The sequence below is a fragment of the Tribolium madens genome, unplaced genomic scaffold, assembly GCF_015345945.1.
Source record: "Tribolium madens isolate multiple individuals breed KSU strain unplaced genomic scaffold, Tmad_KSU_1.1 Scaffold_97;HRSCAF=244;Tcas5.2_LG3a, whole genome shotgun sequence".
Classification (NCBI taxonomy): domain Eukaryota; kingdom Metazoa; phylum Arthropoda; class Insecta; order Coleoptera; family Tenebrionidae; genus Tribolium; species Tribolium madens.
The window spans coordinates 2,808,792-2,823,319 of record NW_025401069.1 but is presented as its reverse complement, the minus strand read 5'-3'; the positions used below and the strand labels follow the sequence as shown (position 1 = coordinate 2,823,319).

The 14,528-nt window shown below is 29.7% G+C and overlaps 2 protein-coding genes across 2 annotated transcripts in view; one reads left to right on the top strand and one right to left on the bottom strand.

Moving 5' to 3' along the window:
• Window positions 1-10: 10 nt before the first annotated feature.
• On the bottom strand, window positions 11-1,703 carry LOC123015043. The gene is made up of 5 exons (XM_044414474.1): window positions 1,565-1,703; window positions 601-1,516; window positions 443-552; window positions 192-388; window positions 11-137 (listed from the first exon to the last, which is right to left on the bottom strand). Exons 1-5 carry the CDS (start codon window positions 1,615-1,617, stop codon window positions 58-60), a joined length of 1,356 nt encoding a protein of 451 aa, XP_044270409.1. The 5' UTR covers window positions 1,618-1,703; the 3' UTR covers window positions 11-57.
• Window positions 1,704-13,719: 12,016 nt separating this feature from the next.
• LOC123014758 (organic cation transporter protein) overlaps window positions 13,720-14,528 on the top strand; it is a 10,893-nt gene continuing 10,084 nt past the window's right edge. Inside the window, exon 1 of the mRNA XM_044414019.1 lies at window positions 13,720-14,141. Coding sequence (XP_044269954.1) covers window positions 13,801-14,141 — 341 coding nt within the window. The 5' untranslated portion in view covers window positions 13,720-13,800. The remainder of the gene's footprint in view (window positions 14,142-14,528) is intronic.

Genomic DNA, 14,528 nt, shown 5'->3' with positions numbered 1-14,528 from the left:
AGAAGACGCATTTAAAATGTACAAAAAATATTTATTATTACTTTCTTACATTAAAATTCATATTTCTAGAGCAGGATTCTTATTTCTGTCTTGGTGGGGCAGGATTCCTAATGGCAAATTAAGGAATAAACTTGTATCTGAAAAAAGGCAATATCACAGCAAGAAATACCTACTTAAAAAACTAAAAATACCTTCAATTACAGTCCAGCGTGATTTAGATTGCGTCGACACATTCTTTACATCATTAAAAGTGTCTTCAATTAACTCTAAATCATCAACAGTAAAAAATTTCCCATTAGTAGTAATAACGCTATTTGGAAAAAATGCAGACATGAGACAAAAATAATCTTCAATTAATTCAGAAGGAGCGTTGTTGTATGTTAAAACTCTAAAAAAGACAAACTCAAGAAGTTTTTACTTATGTAAATTAAATATTAGTTACTCTCTTGCAAAATTTTGCGTAAGTAGAGTTAGTTTTTCCAATACTTCTATTGCAAATTGCTTTATTTTCAAAGAAGTATTTTGACGCGTGAAAGACAAAACATTTTCATTCTAAAAAAGTGAAATTATACAATGAAGACAACTAAACAACCAACGTACATTACAATTGCTTAGGACTGCTAAAAAAATTTCTTTGATCCATAAACTTGCAACTTCTCTATGTAAAAAATCGTTTTTATCATTACACACAAAATTAAACAGTTTATAAATAAAATTCGGCATTATTTGTATCTCATGCATAATATTTAACAAATTATTCCATTTATTTAAAGAATCAGATGGAATTTTTCTAACTCCTGTCTCATCAACCTCTAATTCAATTGATAAAATTGTGAGATTATCCACTAGTGATTTACAAATTACATCAGAACTAGCCTCTTTATTATTTCTTATTTCTTCTCTCAATCTGTTAAGCACACATTCTAATACTTTTTTGTAACTAGTCTGTCTCGGTGCTTCCCCCAGAAAGTCAATAATTTTTTTCATCAATTCAAAATTGTTTTGCACAACTTCGTTTTCACTCAAATTTTCTAAAATGTAAACCCCATCTTCTATAACAGTCGAAATAGCTTTCTCCACAATGAAATCAGTCATGTTTTCACATTGTACATCCCAATACTTATCTTTCAACCAGTCCAAACAAAACTTAAGACCCAACTCCAACATTGATAAAGGTGGAACTTTGTGACTGTGGGCAACATCATGTCTTAAACTGATCAACCACTTAGGTAAATCATTCTTTCTCGCAGTTTTATAAAACGTCCCTTGTTTGTCACTGTTGGCAGCACATAAATTTAAAAATCGGACCAGAGACGTGGAAAAAATGTGGCTGCTTTCATAGGAAGACAATAGGTTTCTATTTACAAGAAGTGCTTCCAGGACTATGAGGGTTCCTTCCACCCCTGCTGACAATAAGGGAGTTCGGAGTTTCCAGATTTTTAAAATGGCCAAAGCTTTTGGCCAGTCTTGGCCGGATTCTGAATAAATTAAACTGTAAACGGTTTTCCATTCCGCTCTAAAAAATGAGGTTAAAATTGAGAAAATCCAGAAAATAGTATTTTACATGTTAAACCAAGGGACCAGGACTTTTCCAAAGTGTTTCTGTGACAAGGACATTATTGTTATATTTTACTAAAGTAGTGAAATTGTTTTTTTGACGAGGAAACATAACCTACAATTTTTATATGTCACACGTGTTGCGTTGCGCGCTATATTTAAAATCAATTAAACATTTCAAATCCTTTAATTTTGAGTAAATGTTTTTGAATAAATGTACTAAAATAAAAACACATTTCCTTGTTTTTTTTTGGAAAATATTTTTTTTATTTAGGTGTATGGTTGCTTGCATACCTACCTTAATAATAATTTTACGAGTACTTTCAACTATTAAAAAATTATGTATTTTTTTTAAATCTTGCCTCAATTTTAATGTTTTACCTATTTTTTATTATCTACAAGTGTGTAATATTTACACACAATTTTCAATTTGATTTAAAATTTTACACTTTATGGTTGTTGAGTAATGACGTCATCAACATTTTTTTAAATGGAATTTCTTCAAATGGAATCTCCTATTTTGATAGCTCTTTTAATAATTATTGTCGAAATAACAACACCAAAATACAGGGTATATCACACAACTTTACGAGGCTTGCGCCTAATGTACGCACCCAAATATGTAAAAGTCAGAAAACACTAGATACAAAAAATACACATTTAATAATTTAATTTTTGAAAACCCATGACAGTAGTTGTCAAACTAATCACTGTTTCATTAATAGTCATAAACTGCAGTTTTTCAGAAACAATTATCATTTGTTCTATCAAGAATCGGCATGAATATGATTCTAGTTTACCTATTTTAATCACTAACTAACTAAAAACGTTATAATTTTCGAAAAGGTAAACAAACTAGAGAAGATTATCCAATTTTTCAAAATTTCTAATCGAGTTCATATCGGAATATGTATTATTGATTGCATCTTACAGGCGCAGACCTCGTAAAATTATGTGGAACACCCTGTATTAAATATTACATAATATTTTGGAAAAATAATTTTTTAATATATAAAATAATATCAACAAAAAAACAAAAAAACAATTTTATCCACAATCACTCTATAAAGAGACTTTATTCCACACTTTAGATGCGTATAAAGTACCACTTTATCCACTAGTAGAATAAAGTAACTTTATTCCACTGTTAGTAACCAACGCACCGCGTAACAGCTTACTACGTTTAACTGAAAGTAAAATATATTTGGCGTGACGTTTAAATGTCAGTTTAATTTTTTATTAAGTTTAGAATAATTTGGGCCTGTGATTGAGAATAAAACGTTATATTGCAGTTGTGTAAGAAAATTAAACATTCTTGTGTGGATAAAACGCTACCTAACACACTCTTACAATAAATAACTATTAAATCAAGTTAAAAATTGTATATTTTTTAAAAGAAAATTGATCTGTTCGAGCATTTTTGTCGAAACAAAATATTTTCAATTTTATAAATAAGATTATCGCATAATTTTACCGCTCACTATATATTCCTTTTTTTATAACACTTGTTTTGAGGCGTTTCTACAAGAGACAGCTACATTTTGTACCATTTCAGTCGTCTCACTGGCAATATTGAAGAAGAAGAATTTGTGCAACAATTGAACACTGCTGACAAAGTTAAAGCCAAATTATTTCACTGTTTCATACAGAAAAAACATTGGGAATTTGGGAAAAGTGACAGAATGAGCGATTGAAACGGAAGGTACGACATATCTAGAGATTACCTATACATATTTCTCTTTACCAATGAAAACGAGCCACCCCGAAGATCTCAGAAACTAAAAAGACTTTGCAAAAACGCCGAAACAGGTCAATTTTGAATTTTTAAAGCACCTCCAGTAACCCCCTAACTCCCACGCACCTCAACTTTAAAAATTTAAAAGACACTACTATACTTGTGGCGCATCAAATGAAAGCTATTTTAACAAGCTTTTTAAAACTTTTTACCCAAAATTAAATCTGACCATCCATTCATGAGATACAGAGTGTTCAAATAAAAACAAACCAGAAAGAATTTGCAAAAAAAAACGAAACAGTTTAATTTTGTTTTTAAAAGGGACATTTTTTGACGCAATTTTAAAAGCATCTTCACTAACTCTAACCTCTATGCCACTTAACTCTAAAATGTCAAATAACACCAACCACTAAATGAAAACACTTTTAAAATGCTCTTTAAAAGCTTTTTTCCAAAATGAAATGATTTCTATAGGTTTATAATTTATCGACAAAAAAACTAATCTCTTAGTAGTCCGTACGTACATACAAAGAAACTTAAGAACTATATTGCTATTTTTTAGATAGGACTTACATTAAATTATAAGAATCTTTATTACCCCTTTTTCTTTAGTACGATTATTTTGACAATAAAATAAAGAAATAAAAATAAGTTTCTTACAGCTCCAATAATACTTATAACAATATTAGTAAGTTTCTTGTAATTTTTTTAATAGTTAGTGGGGTGCTTTTAAAATTGTGTCACAAAATGTCCTTTTTAAAAACAAAATTAACCTGTTTCGTTTTTTTTGCAAATTCTTTCTAGTTTGTTTTTATTAGAACACCCTGTATCTCATGAATGGATGGGTTGATTCAATTTTGGTAAAAAGTTTTGAAAAGCTTGTTAAAATAGCTTTTATTTGATGTGCCACAAGTAGGGTAGTGCTATTTAAATTTTTTAAGGTGGGGTGTGTGGGGGTTACGGGGTTACTGGAGGGTGCTTTAAAAATTACGACAAAAAATGTCCTCCTCGGAAACAAAATTGACCTGTTTCGGCGTTTTTGCAAAGTCTTTTTAGTTTCTGAGATATTCGGGGTGGCTCGTTTTCATTGGAACAGCCTGTATATGTTTTTTCTGCATGAAATAGTGAAACCTTCGGACTTGTAAAACTCAGTTGTAACACAGATTCTTCTTTTACACAGAAATTAAATGTTTCAAACCTATGTCACCTGGCAAAATACAGTTACGTTGTCAGTGTGACGATAGCAATTGCAGGAGGTATAACACAAGTTTAATTAAAGACACAATTGCACGTCTATATTTTTACGAAAAGTTAAAAATATTAATATGAATATGCAATTACTTGTATAGAGCAATTATGAAGAACCTTCAATTCTCATCTTGCGAAGGCCATTTGTTTCTGATACTGTTTAAAAATCGCAACAATTCAATTGTGTTACTGTTACCGAGTTATTACCTAACTTATCAGGAAGACTGGCTATTTAAGACTTGAGTTTGCATAACATTTGCTTTTATTCTATTCAATTTGTTAATCTGATCTGGAGATATGAAGGTAGTTTGTTGGTAAAAGGAAAAGTTTTTTAAATAATTGGTCTGGCAATGTTTTGTCTGTAGTATTATTACAATGTCAGCGTTACTACATTTTTTCACATTATAAATCTACGTGCCATTTTTGGGTGTGGCCATTTTTACGTTTTGACAGTTATTAAAAAAAAACATTTTTTAGGGTGAGATCTGCTAAAGTTTTGCTAAACTTTCAAGGAAATAACATTTAGGTTTTTTGTTTTCTTTCTTCAAAATTGCTTTTAATGTGTCAAGTTTACTAGTAATTGAAAAAAATGTTTAATTTGATACAAGCTATTCCAGAATTTTAATTAAATCCATTCAAATAAATATGACGAAATAGATTGTGGTTCACCTTCTTGCATTGTTAAAAAATTTTGTCTGTTTGGAGTAAATCCATCTTTTCAATTTTTTTGAGGGTCATTTAATTTACCAGTTTATTTAAAGAATCCTTGAATAGCGAGCTTAATGCGAATTAATTGCAGTTAATTGTTTTAAAAAGAAACTAATTGTCAGCCCTCAAAATTCCAGGTTAAAAAAATCAATTATAAATTACCAAGCTTTGTCACAGAAATTAATCCATTTTAATTTCATTCCCAAACGGAAAAAGAACAAAATCATCCAACCACACGAAACGAGAAAAATTCAATCATCTTTTTAGAAAATACAATTAAGTTTTTTATTGCTTATTACTTATGAATATTGTCACCCTAGTCTCAAAAACCTTGGTGGAGTAATGAGAAATTATCCTCATTTCCGGTAAAAGAAATCAATCATTGGGTTAATTGTTCCCAAATTTTTTCTAGGAACGGAAATTAAACTAAATGTTCTATTTTTTTATTTTAATTAGATTATACTGTCGACCGTCAACAAATTTAAAAGTTGTGGAGAGGTCATTCATCGATGATGCGTAAGATTTTATTGATCACTGATTTTGTGACATTACCTTGCAATTTGTGAAAGTGATTCAACCTTAAATACCGAGTTGACTGTCATACAAATTTTTAGTTTGTCTAGTAAACATTACATGCAAGTTTGCAACTAACTTATTATTACTCTGTCATATTTTTCCACACAATTAATTTTTAGCTCATTATTATCTCATCACCGTAGCAGAAATGGGATCGAATAAATTAGAAAATCCAAAATCCATACAATTTATTATGTATTTCATTATGCACGATCGTGTTGAAAGATTTATCGAGGTTTACTTTGCCCTAAAATGTGTTCGAATAACGGATGTGTATGGGAATATTTGACAATGATAAATCCCTAGTCTAGTTTTCCGCCTAATGTGATATTTGGGGCTAACATCTTGATTATGGATGATTCAATATTTGAACCTCGCTAATTGGACAATGTGCGTGATAATTTATACCAACTTTGTTGAAATTGATGCGACAAGACAGTTGTAACATATTGGAGTTTCGAAAGACAAGAAATTGATGATTTTTTAATTTAGTTCAATGTCATAATCTTGACTGCAGATGGTTTTCTGTAAAAACCTGCTAATTGACATTAATCTAGTTTAATTAAACGTTGTTTTATTTGCGGCTATTCATTGACGCTAATAAATAAAACTCCATAGATATTAAGTTCGTCATAAAAACAAAACAAACATTTTTATAGGAGTACTTTTAAAGAAGCGTAGCGCAAAAAATCATGATGTTTAAAATCCGTACAGTTGCGTGTAATATATTTTGGTCGTCAATGCCATTTTTTGACAAACTTATTTTTGTATAATTTGAAAATCGTGTCATAATGTCAGCAACGAACAGCAATAATAGAAATAATAGAAAACTATTTTTGACTTTTTGAGACAGGAAAAGTCATTCACAAAGAGTAAATTGCAAAATTTCTGACATTATAAAGAATAATTTTTTAGTGATATTGACGACCAAAATATTTTGCAGGTGTATACAGGATGATTCTTAAATAGACCGACAAAATTTTATCCTTGGTAGTATCAAATGAGAACATGGCTGAAAAAATATTCAAAAAATTCTTTGTTTAAACGTGCTCCAAATAAAATTTATTAAAGTTATTTTCGAAGTAAAGCGTACGCCACTGGTGTGTTAGCATTAACGTGATGAAAATGTACTTGATCATTGCAACAATTCATAAACGCCGTAAGTGGCACGGATCAAGGGGGTTTTGCCCCTAAAAGGTATAAACGTAAAAAGGGTACAGTTTGTCTCCATTGTCTCCATTTATCCATAAGAAACTGTGATAAAATTTTGTCGGTCTATTTAAGAATCACTCTGTATTAGTTTGTTTTCGTAGAAAGACAAATTTAGAGAAATTTAAACAAAAAGTGTTTTTATAAAAAAAATACTTACTCATAAAAAACTGATTCTTTATACGTATTTTTAGAAGACCACATTATTTTACCTCTTCTTGTTATATGTAGAGTTTTTGTTTAAATTTAAATTTAAATACCTACATATTGAAAATTGATGCAAAAATATTTTGAAAGCAATACTAATTAATTACATTTAACAGTGACACAAGCGCAATATCAAACTTAGTGAAAAATGCTTCTTACCACACATCAAGTTGCATTGGTTCCACTGTTCGGATTAAAAGAGATTCGGATAAAAGCGTAGTCGCATTAAAGAAGCTGTACTGTATCTTTATTAATAATAAATAATTACTTATGACAAGGCTTTACAAAATAATTATTTGCTCGGAAAATTTAATTCAGAACTTAATTGACTATAAAATTTCAGGAATCAAATGAATGGCAATCAATCATCAAAATTGTAACAATTGTAACACAAATATCTATTTACCTAAATACTGTAGGTTTACATTTTTTTTTGTTTTCTTGAAATAAATATACAGAAGATGTTATAGATTTCTGGATTAATATTTTTATTATCAACACTTCAAAAAAAAAGTTATATCTGTGCAACAATAAAAATAAAATATTTTTTAACATCTTTTAAGCACTTGTAGCTTATTAATATTTAAATGCTAAATTTTGTAAGACGAAATATTACGTAACTAAACACAGTTTATCATTTCCACTACATATCAATTTTGGCACACATTCTCCTAAAAATTTATAAGAGCAAGGACTTACTCTTAATAATATAATTTATAACAAATTTATTTCAAAAGTTTGACAAAATTTTGGACAAAAAGAAATTTTTATCCCACTTGGCAAGCCAATAATAATTCTAAATAATAAACGCTATCAACACCAGTTACAGGTTCAAGCTTAAAGAAAAACAACTCCACGGAGGATTTATGTAAATCGAGTTTATTCTAATAACTGCCTCCGCATTTTTCTTGCATTATTGCTCTCAGAAAATCACATCAGTTGTCAATCCTTCCTCATGCATGAATAAAACTGAATGGTCGATCGATCAAGTATTAATTAATTACAACGGGAATTACAGGAATGCGCCAATATCCTTTGTGTGGAGCCACAATTAACTTGTGCATTTGATTTTTTCGTATTACATCGCTTAATAATGGTATGTCGTTTTATCATACAATGATAATTTAATATAATATAATAACCTTTCACTAATAATACTCCAATGGTTTCGCCACCAGCTAATCTTTCTAATTCGCATTAATTATTAATCAGACTCGGGGGGTCAAAACCAATTGGCCTTGTGACGTTAACACCCGGAAAACGTTCAATGAGGGCTCATTTATGTAAAGCTCCCACACCTATCGACACATGTCATTGCCAATGAAACAACGGGAATTTCCGACTTGACGGCTTCTGGTGTTTCCACAAGAAGTGGAGAAATAGTTGGGTTAGTGACGATCTCGATGATTAATGAATTGGAAGGGTGCGTGGATGAGATTGGTTAATAAAACATGAGATGGTTGCTTGTCATCCCTGAACAGGTTTTCACACTGTTGCAATGAAATGTATAATACAATAATTTAAAAAAATAGCTTCAAAATGTTATAGGCATCCACTCAAAATTATGAGATGAGTCAATTAAAGTTGGAAGGAAGGAAGCCAGACAAAATAATTTTCAAAAGTGGTTTTTATTAGAATTTAGAATTCTTCTCTTGAATATTAATCGAGTTTGTTTTGCATTTCATGGATAAGATCTAAATAAAGTAATTGGATTTAAAAAATATAATTACAATTCTTACAACATTGAAAATTATGAGCAGAGTTGGAAAAGCCATCAGCATTTTTTTTTCACTTGAATCATCTTAGCAGTAGCAAGGTCTGCACCTGTGGCAATAATTAGCCTTCACGGAAATGGATTAAAATCAGTACTCCAAGTAATTGAAGTTTTATGATAATTATTTTATTGCTTACATTTTTTGTTAGAAGTGTGTTATTATATATCATTGAATAGGTGTAATTAATACTAAATAAATATTAATTTTAATTAGAGAAGTTTTTTAATAGAAAATAATTTGGAGTCCAAAAATTTGCGATTTTGTTTTTGAATGATGGATAATAATCAATTACTTAAAGTACAAATTGATTAGGTATTTAATGTTTAACGTATTAATCGGCTTGTTGATTGGTTGATTAATTGATTAATTAGATTTTAATTACTCCCACATAACTTATTTAGGATATAACACATCACATGTTAATTGGATAAGTGTTAATACAGTTAACACATTTCCTTAATCAAAAAGATAAAAAACGATATTTCGTCAATTTATTATTTAAAATATTTTTAAGAAATAAAGAAATAATTCTTGCCTGTCACATTAACTCTTTTATTACCACCAATTTAATAAATTGTATTACCAATATTATTGGTTAAAATATTTTATTAGATTGAGTTTGGGAGCCAGACATCAGGAAATTGATCCAAACCGCAAATTTTGTGCGTGGTAATTAACCGAACGGAATACCAAGAGTAAATATTAAACAATAAAATCATAAATCAAGGTTATCGATTGTCACGAAACTCCTCGGACAAACCCGGAAGTTAGGTGCTTGAGATAATTAAATTCTAGGGGGATGCTTGGAGACAGGTCGTTAAATATCGATTATCTTAAACTTTATTTTGTATAAATTTGCGTCTAGAGCTTTGAAAAAGTCAAGTAAAATGCGTGAAATTTAATAAATTATTCATTCATCGTAAAATTCATGTCAAGCTTGATTTTTATTTCCTTTAATTTTTTTCAGAAATGAGATGAAAGGAACGAGTTATATTTACATCCTTATAACATTCAAAATTAAATTCATTAATGTTAAGATATAACTGGTATTATTGAATTAAGAAATCTACATAATTCAAACTTATCCAATTTGTTGTAAGTCACTTGAAAATTTTACACACGCTAATCCTTGTAATTTTTAATTATTGGGTTTAACAATGGAGGCAAACAATCCGGGATTAGGCTTTTGCCTGCAACATGTAATTGTGTAATTACAGCTCTTGTGTTCCAAATTAACGATTTATTTTTGAAGGCTGAGTGTATGTGTTAATATTAATGTAGTCATGTCAAACAATGTTAATATTAGCATCCCTCGTTAGTAATTAATAATTTCACACTTTTTGTGTGTTGATTTTAAGGCCATTGTACAGATTGTTACACTGACTGCTTTGATGACGATCTATGCTTAAACATAATCATTAAAAGGATTTTTTCTTTAATTGTGCTTTACCATACAAGGACACATTAATTGTTATTTATTAATACTTGTTACATTTTATTGATACTCCTACTTTTCTTCTTTTACATCTCAGCCTTGGGAGTAAAATTGTTCCATTTCCGATCGTGATTCTTTCGAGGGATTTGTTCAAGGTACCATGATTGTTACCTGACATGAATTATTGTTTCTCTATGAACAGACTTTTCGAAATTCTTACTATTTATTATGGTAATTATTCATTTTTGCTCATTTTAGCTTAGAATTTACATAAATGTAGTGTCCTTGTGTAAAAAGGAACGTAAATTTGCGATATATGTACTCGTATGTATGGAAATTGTGTTTATTATATAAAAAATGTAATTAACTTGCAGTGGATTGATTAACTTTGATCAAACGAAATGACGTTGAAATTATTGGTGGTTAAGTCAATTAAAGATTTACGGAAACAGTGGAGATAAAAATCTACATTTAGTTAGGTGTAGAAATAAAATTGTACTTTTATTGGCCATTTTGTTTTAATTAAATGGCAGTAAAAGGAACAATAAAATTTTTATTTACGACTGCTTGAAAATTATGAAATAATAGGAAAACAAATGTAAAACTTATCCACCGTCAGAGCGCAATTCTTATTTTACATTTGATTCTATCAATTTTACAGAATTTCGTAATAAATGTGAATATTAATATCCGTAACACGTCATATACGTAGTATTCAAGAATTTCTGCATTTACACTTTATTGAAATGTCATTTTCGTTTTGACAAAAAATATAAATTTCAATCGAATTCCACAATAAATCTACGCACATAAGTACGTATAGTCAAGTACTCTTCAATTAAAAATATCAATCATTATTTTAGAGGCTTGTATCATTTGTTATAAATGTCAAAGGGGAAAATAATAAGAGAAAGAAAACTTATTTACTTTAATTATGTAGTATTTTTGGTTCATCTTATGTTCATCCATTGTTGGATTTTGCTTTAATTATAGGTACTAAAGGATTTTAAAAAATACATGACATGTGCTTTGTTTAACGATATTTCAATATTCATCTTTTTATGTACTCGTAATGCATATACAGAGTGGTTATAAATGATTTTCATCTAACCAGCTTTAGAATTTTTTTGCATGTAACTTTATTTGTGCCGCTCTACTTTTTTGAAAGCTCTAGTTGTGTCATTAGTGTCATTTATTAATTAATAATAAATTGTTGTTAATTAAACTTTTATTGTTTCAACTAATTTACAATAATAATTATCAATGTATACTTTGGAAGTAAACAAGTTTAGGTATAATTGAAGTCTATTTTCGAATTAGACGCTTAGTAAACGGCGATTTTTTAATTTTGAGTTAAAACGAGTAGGTACCACTATTTTCGTAAAGTGGCATTTTTATTTTACATGAAAAATTCACAGCTGGTTAGATGAAAATCATTTATAGCCACTTTGTATAATTCGAATCACTTATTAGAGAGTTTCCCAAAATCGTAAAAAAGTTTATTCACAATCACTAATGTAATATGTCGATTACTAACCTTTTAAAGGGTGGGAAACACATCATTAAATCTCATGAGGAGTGATAATATTACTTCTCTTGGACGGTAATATGCAAGATGGCCAATCTTAAAATTACAAAAATACCAGGAATTTTTTTTAAATCGCCAAGTTACTCATAATATTTTGCAAAATTAGTATTCAATTGCTTTTGTAGCAGTTTCTCTTACTTCTGGGCGAGTACACTGCCCCATTTCGACGATTTTAAATCAGATTCAGACATTATTTCAATATTTTTTTTGACATTTCTGAAATGTCAAAAATCAAACGCCATTTGGATGGCCTACCATATTTGGACCTTAACTTTGTTAGAATTTTATTTTACCCAAATTTTTGATTGAAAATAATGTGATTCCTTTACTACATCAGTTTAAAGGCAACAGTATTTTTTAATAATTTTAATTTACAAATAATTTATAATAGAATTTAAAGTCCGGTTTACGTTTAACTGTAGGTAATAATTACATTTTTATTTTATTTATTTTTATTTTAGTTCAATACAATTAATTTGACGTTTGGCAAAGGAAATTAGTTATTTACTTAATGTGAATTAGTTTAATTTGCTTTAAAAGTCTCATTCGCTTATTTAATCGGCGTTTAGTTTTTTAATCACTTTGCAGTTACATCTTTAAAAAATCAGACGTTGGTACATTTAAAAATACGTAAGTTTTCTGTTTTAAAGCAATAATCATGGTTTGAATATTTTTTTCATTTTTTTTTGTGTGTATACTGTTTTTCATATTTATGTGCATCAAGTAGATGTAGAAGTCTAAATGCATTATCTTAAAGGCTGATTCACACAAAAAGTGTCATTAATGTCATTCAAAACAAATTTATCACATCAATAATGACAAAATCTTGATGTTTGCTCCCCTATGTTAATTATGTTGTTAATTTAATTTATTTTTTACTACCTGAGGTACACATTATTTGAAAAAATAATTTGTGGGAAAGATTGAAGTTAGGATTGTTTGAATTTTTGCATGGTTGATCCCTAATCCCTTTCAACGACTACTTCGATGCACAGTTTAATATGAAAACGAGTATGTCTGAAATAATGAACAAATATTTATTTATTTAAGAAAAAGTATTGGTTTATTTTTGTAAATAAGTATGTAATTATTATTATAAAATAAAAATTAATCTTAATTTAATTACTTTGGAGGAATTGAAAACGCACATGTAGTGTTATGATGACATTAGGAAGATATTTATTTTTATTAAAAAATTATAGCCATATGTTATTGTCTATCATATGTTAACAGTAGAGAGCGTATTATAACGACACAAATGTAAATATTATGTTAGCAAATAATTGAAAAGTTATACTCGTCCTTCTGATACTTTTTTGTAGTTATAAAATACTATTACTCTCGCTTATGAGCCACAATTAGTAAATCGGTTCAAAATTCAACTTGTCAGTAAAGCGTCATTTTTTCACTTAATTCATCTTATAACAAGCCACCAAGAACAAGCTAATTGCCTGATTCGCTATGGCGGCTGCGGCTCTTTGAAATTTCGTCAATTCACCAGTACCGCAGGTTAAAGATCAATCACAACAATAAACCGAGCATTTTGCGAGAAAGTCGGCAGCACCGCCGCTAATCACAAATGTTAAACGCTTAGTGGAGGGAAATCCGCGGTACTCGCGGTGTCCTTAACTTTCGGTATAAAAACATGCAAGTCTTTGACTCAAGCTTTAGTCCAAATCATTGTCGGTTAGGATTTACCTCGCAGGGGGTTAGCCTGGCCGAAGCTCCGGTGAAGTGAGTGATTTGTGTCCAAGTGCTCAAAATGCCTCCCCAAGAGAAAATGCCCGAGACGGGCTCGAGTCAAGAGTGCGAGACTCAGTTGGAGTTGCAATGCAACGGATACACAAACGGCGCTTTCGTGCCCGATAACGGAACCGTTAAAGAGGAGAAAAAGGACGAAAAGGACGAGAAAGGCTTTGAGTTTGATGACTTGCTGCCGCATATAGGAGAATTTGGGATGTATCAGAAGATTCTTTTTTTAATGATGATTCCGTTTTCGTTTTTCGTGGCTTGGGTTTATTTTACACAGATATTTATTACTATTATACCGGAGCAGCATTGGTGCTGGGTCCCTGAACTTGCCAATATGACGGTGGACGAAAGGTGAGATTTTGCATGCTTGGACAGATTAAGGCGACAGAACTGTGTCAGAGTTTTTGTTTACCTATTGTTGTGCATTGGTGTGAGGACGTTCAACGGATCATATTGTTAGTTAAGCAACTAATTATTATTTAAAAAATCGGTGTGGTTTATTTTGACAAGTAATTGGTGCAAAAGCTGCACTGTTTTCCTTGCTGAATTATCATTGTTTTAATTGAAACCTTTTTTTAATCTTCTTGTGTCATTTTATTTTTTTAATTATTTGATATTTTACTTTAAAAATTTTTATTTTGGTTTTGTGGTTAGTTAAGTTAATTATGTAGATATTTATTGTTTTAATTAAACAAAACCTTAAATAATAATTTTTTTGTAGGAAAATTTTCTACTTCT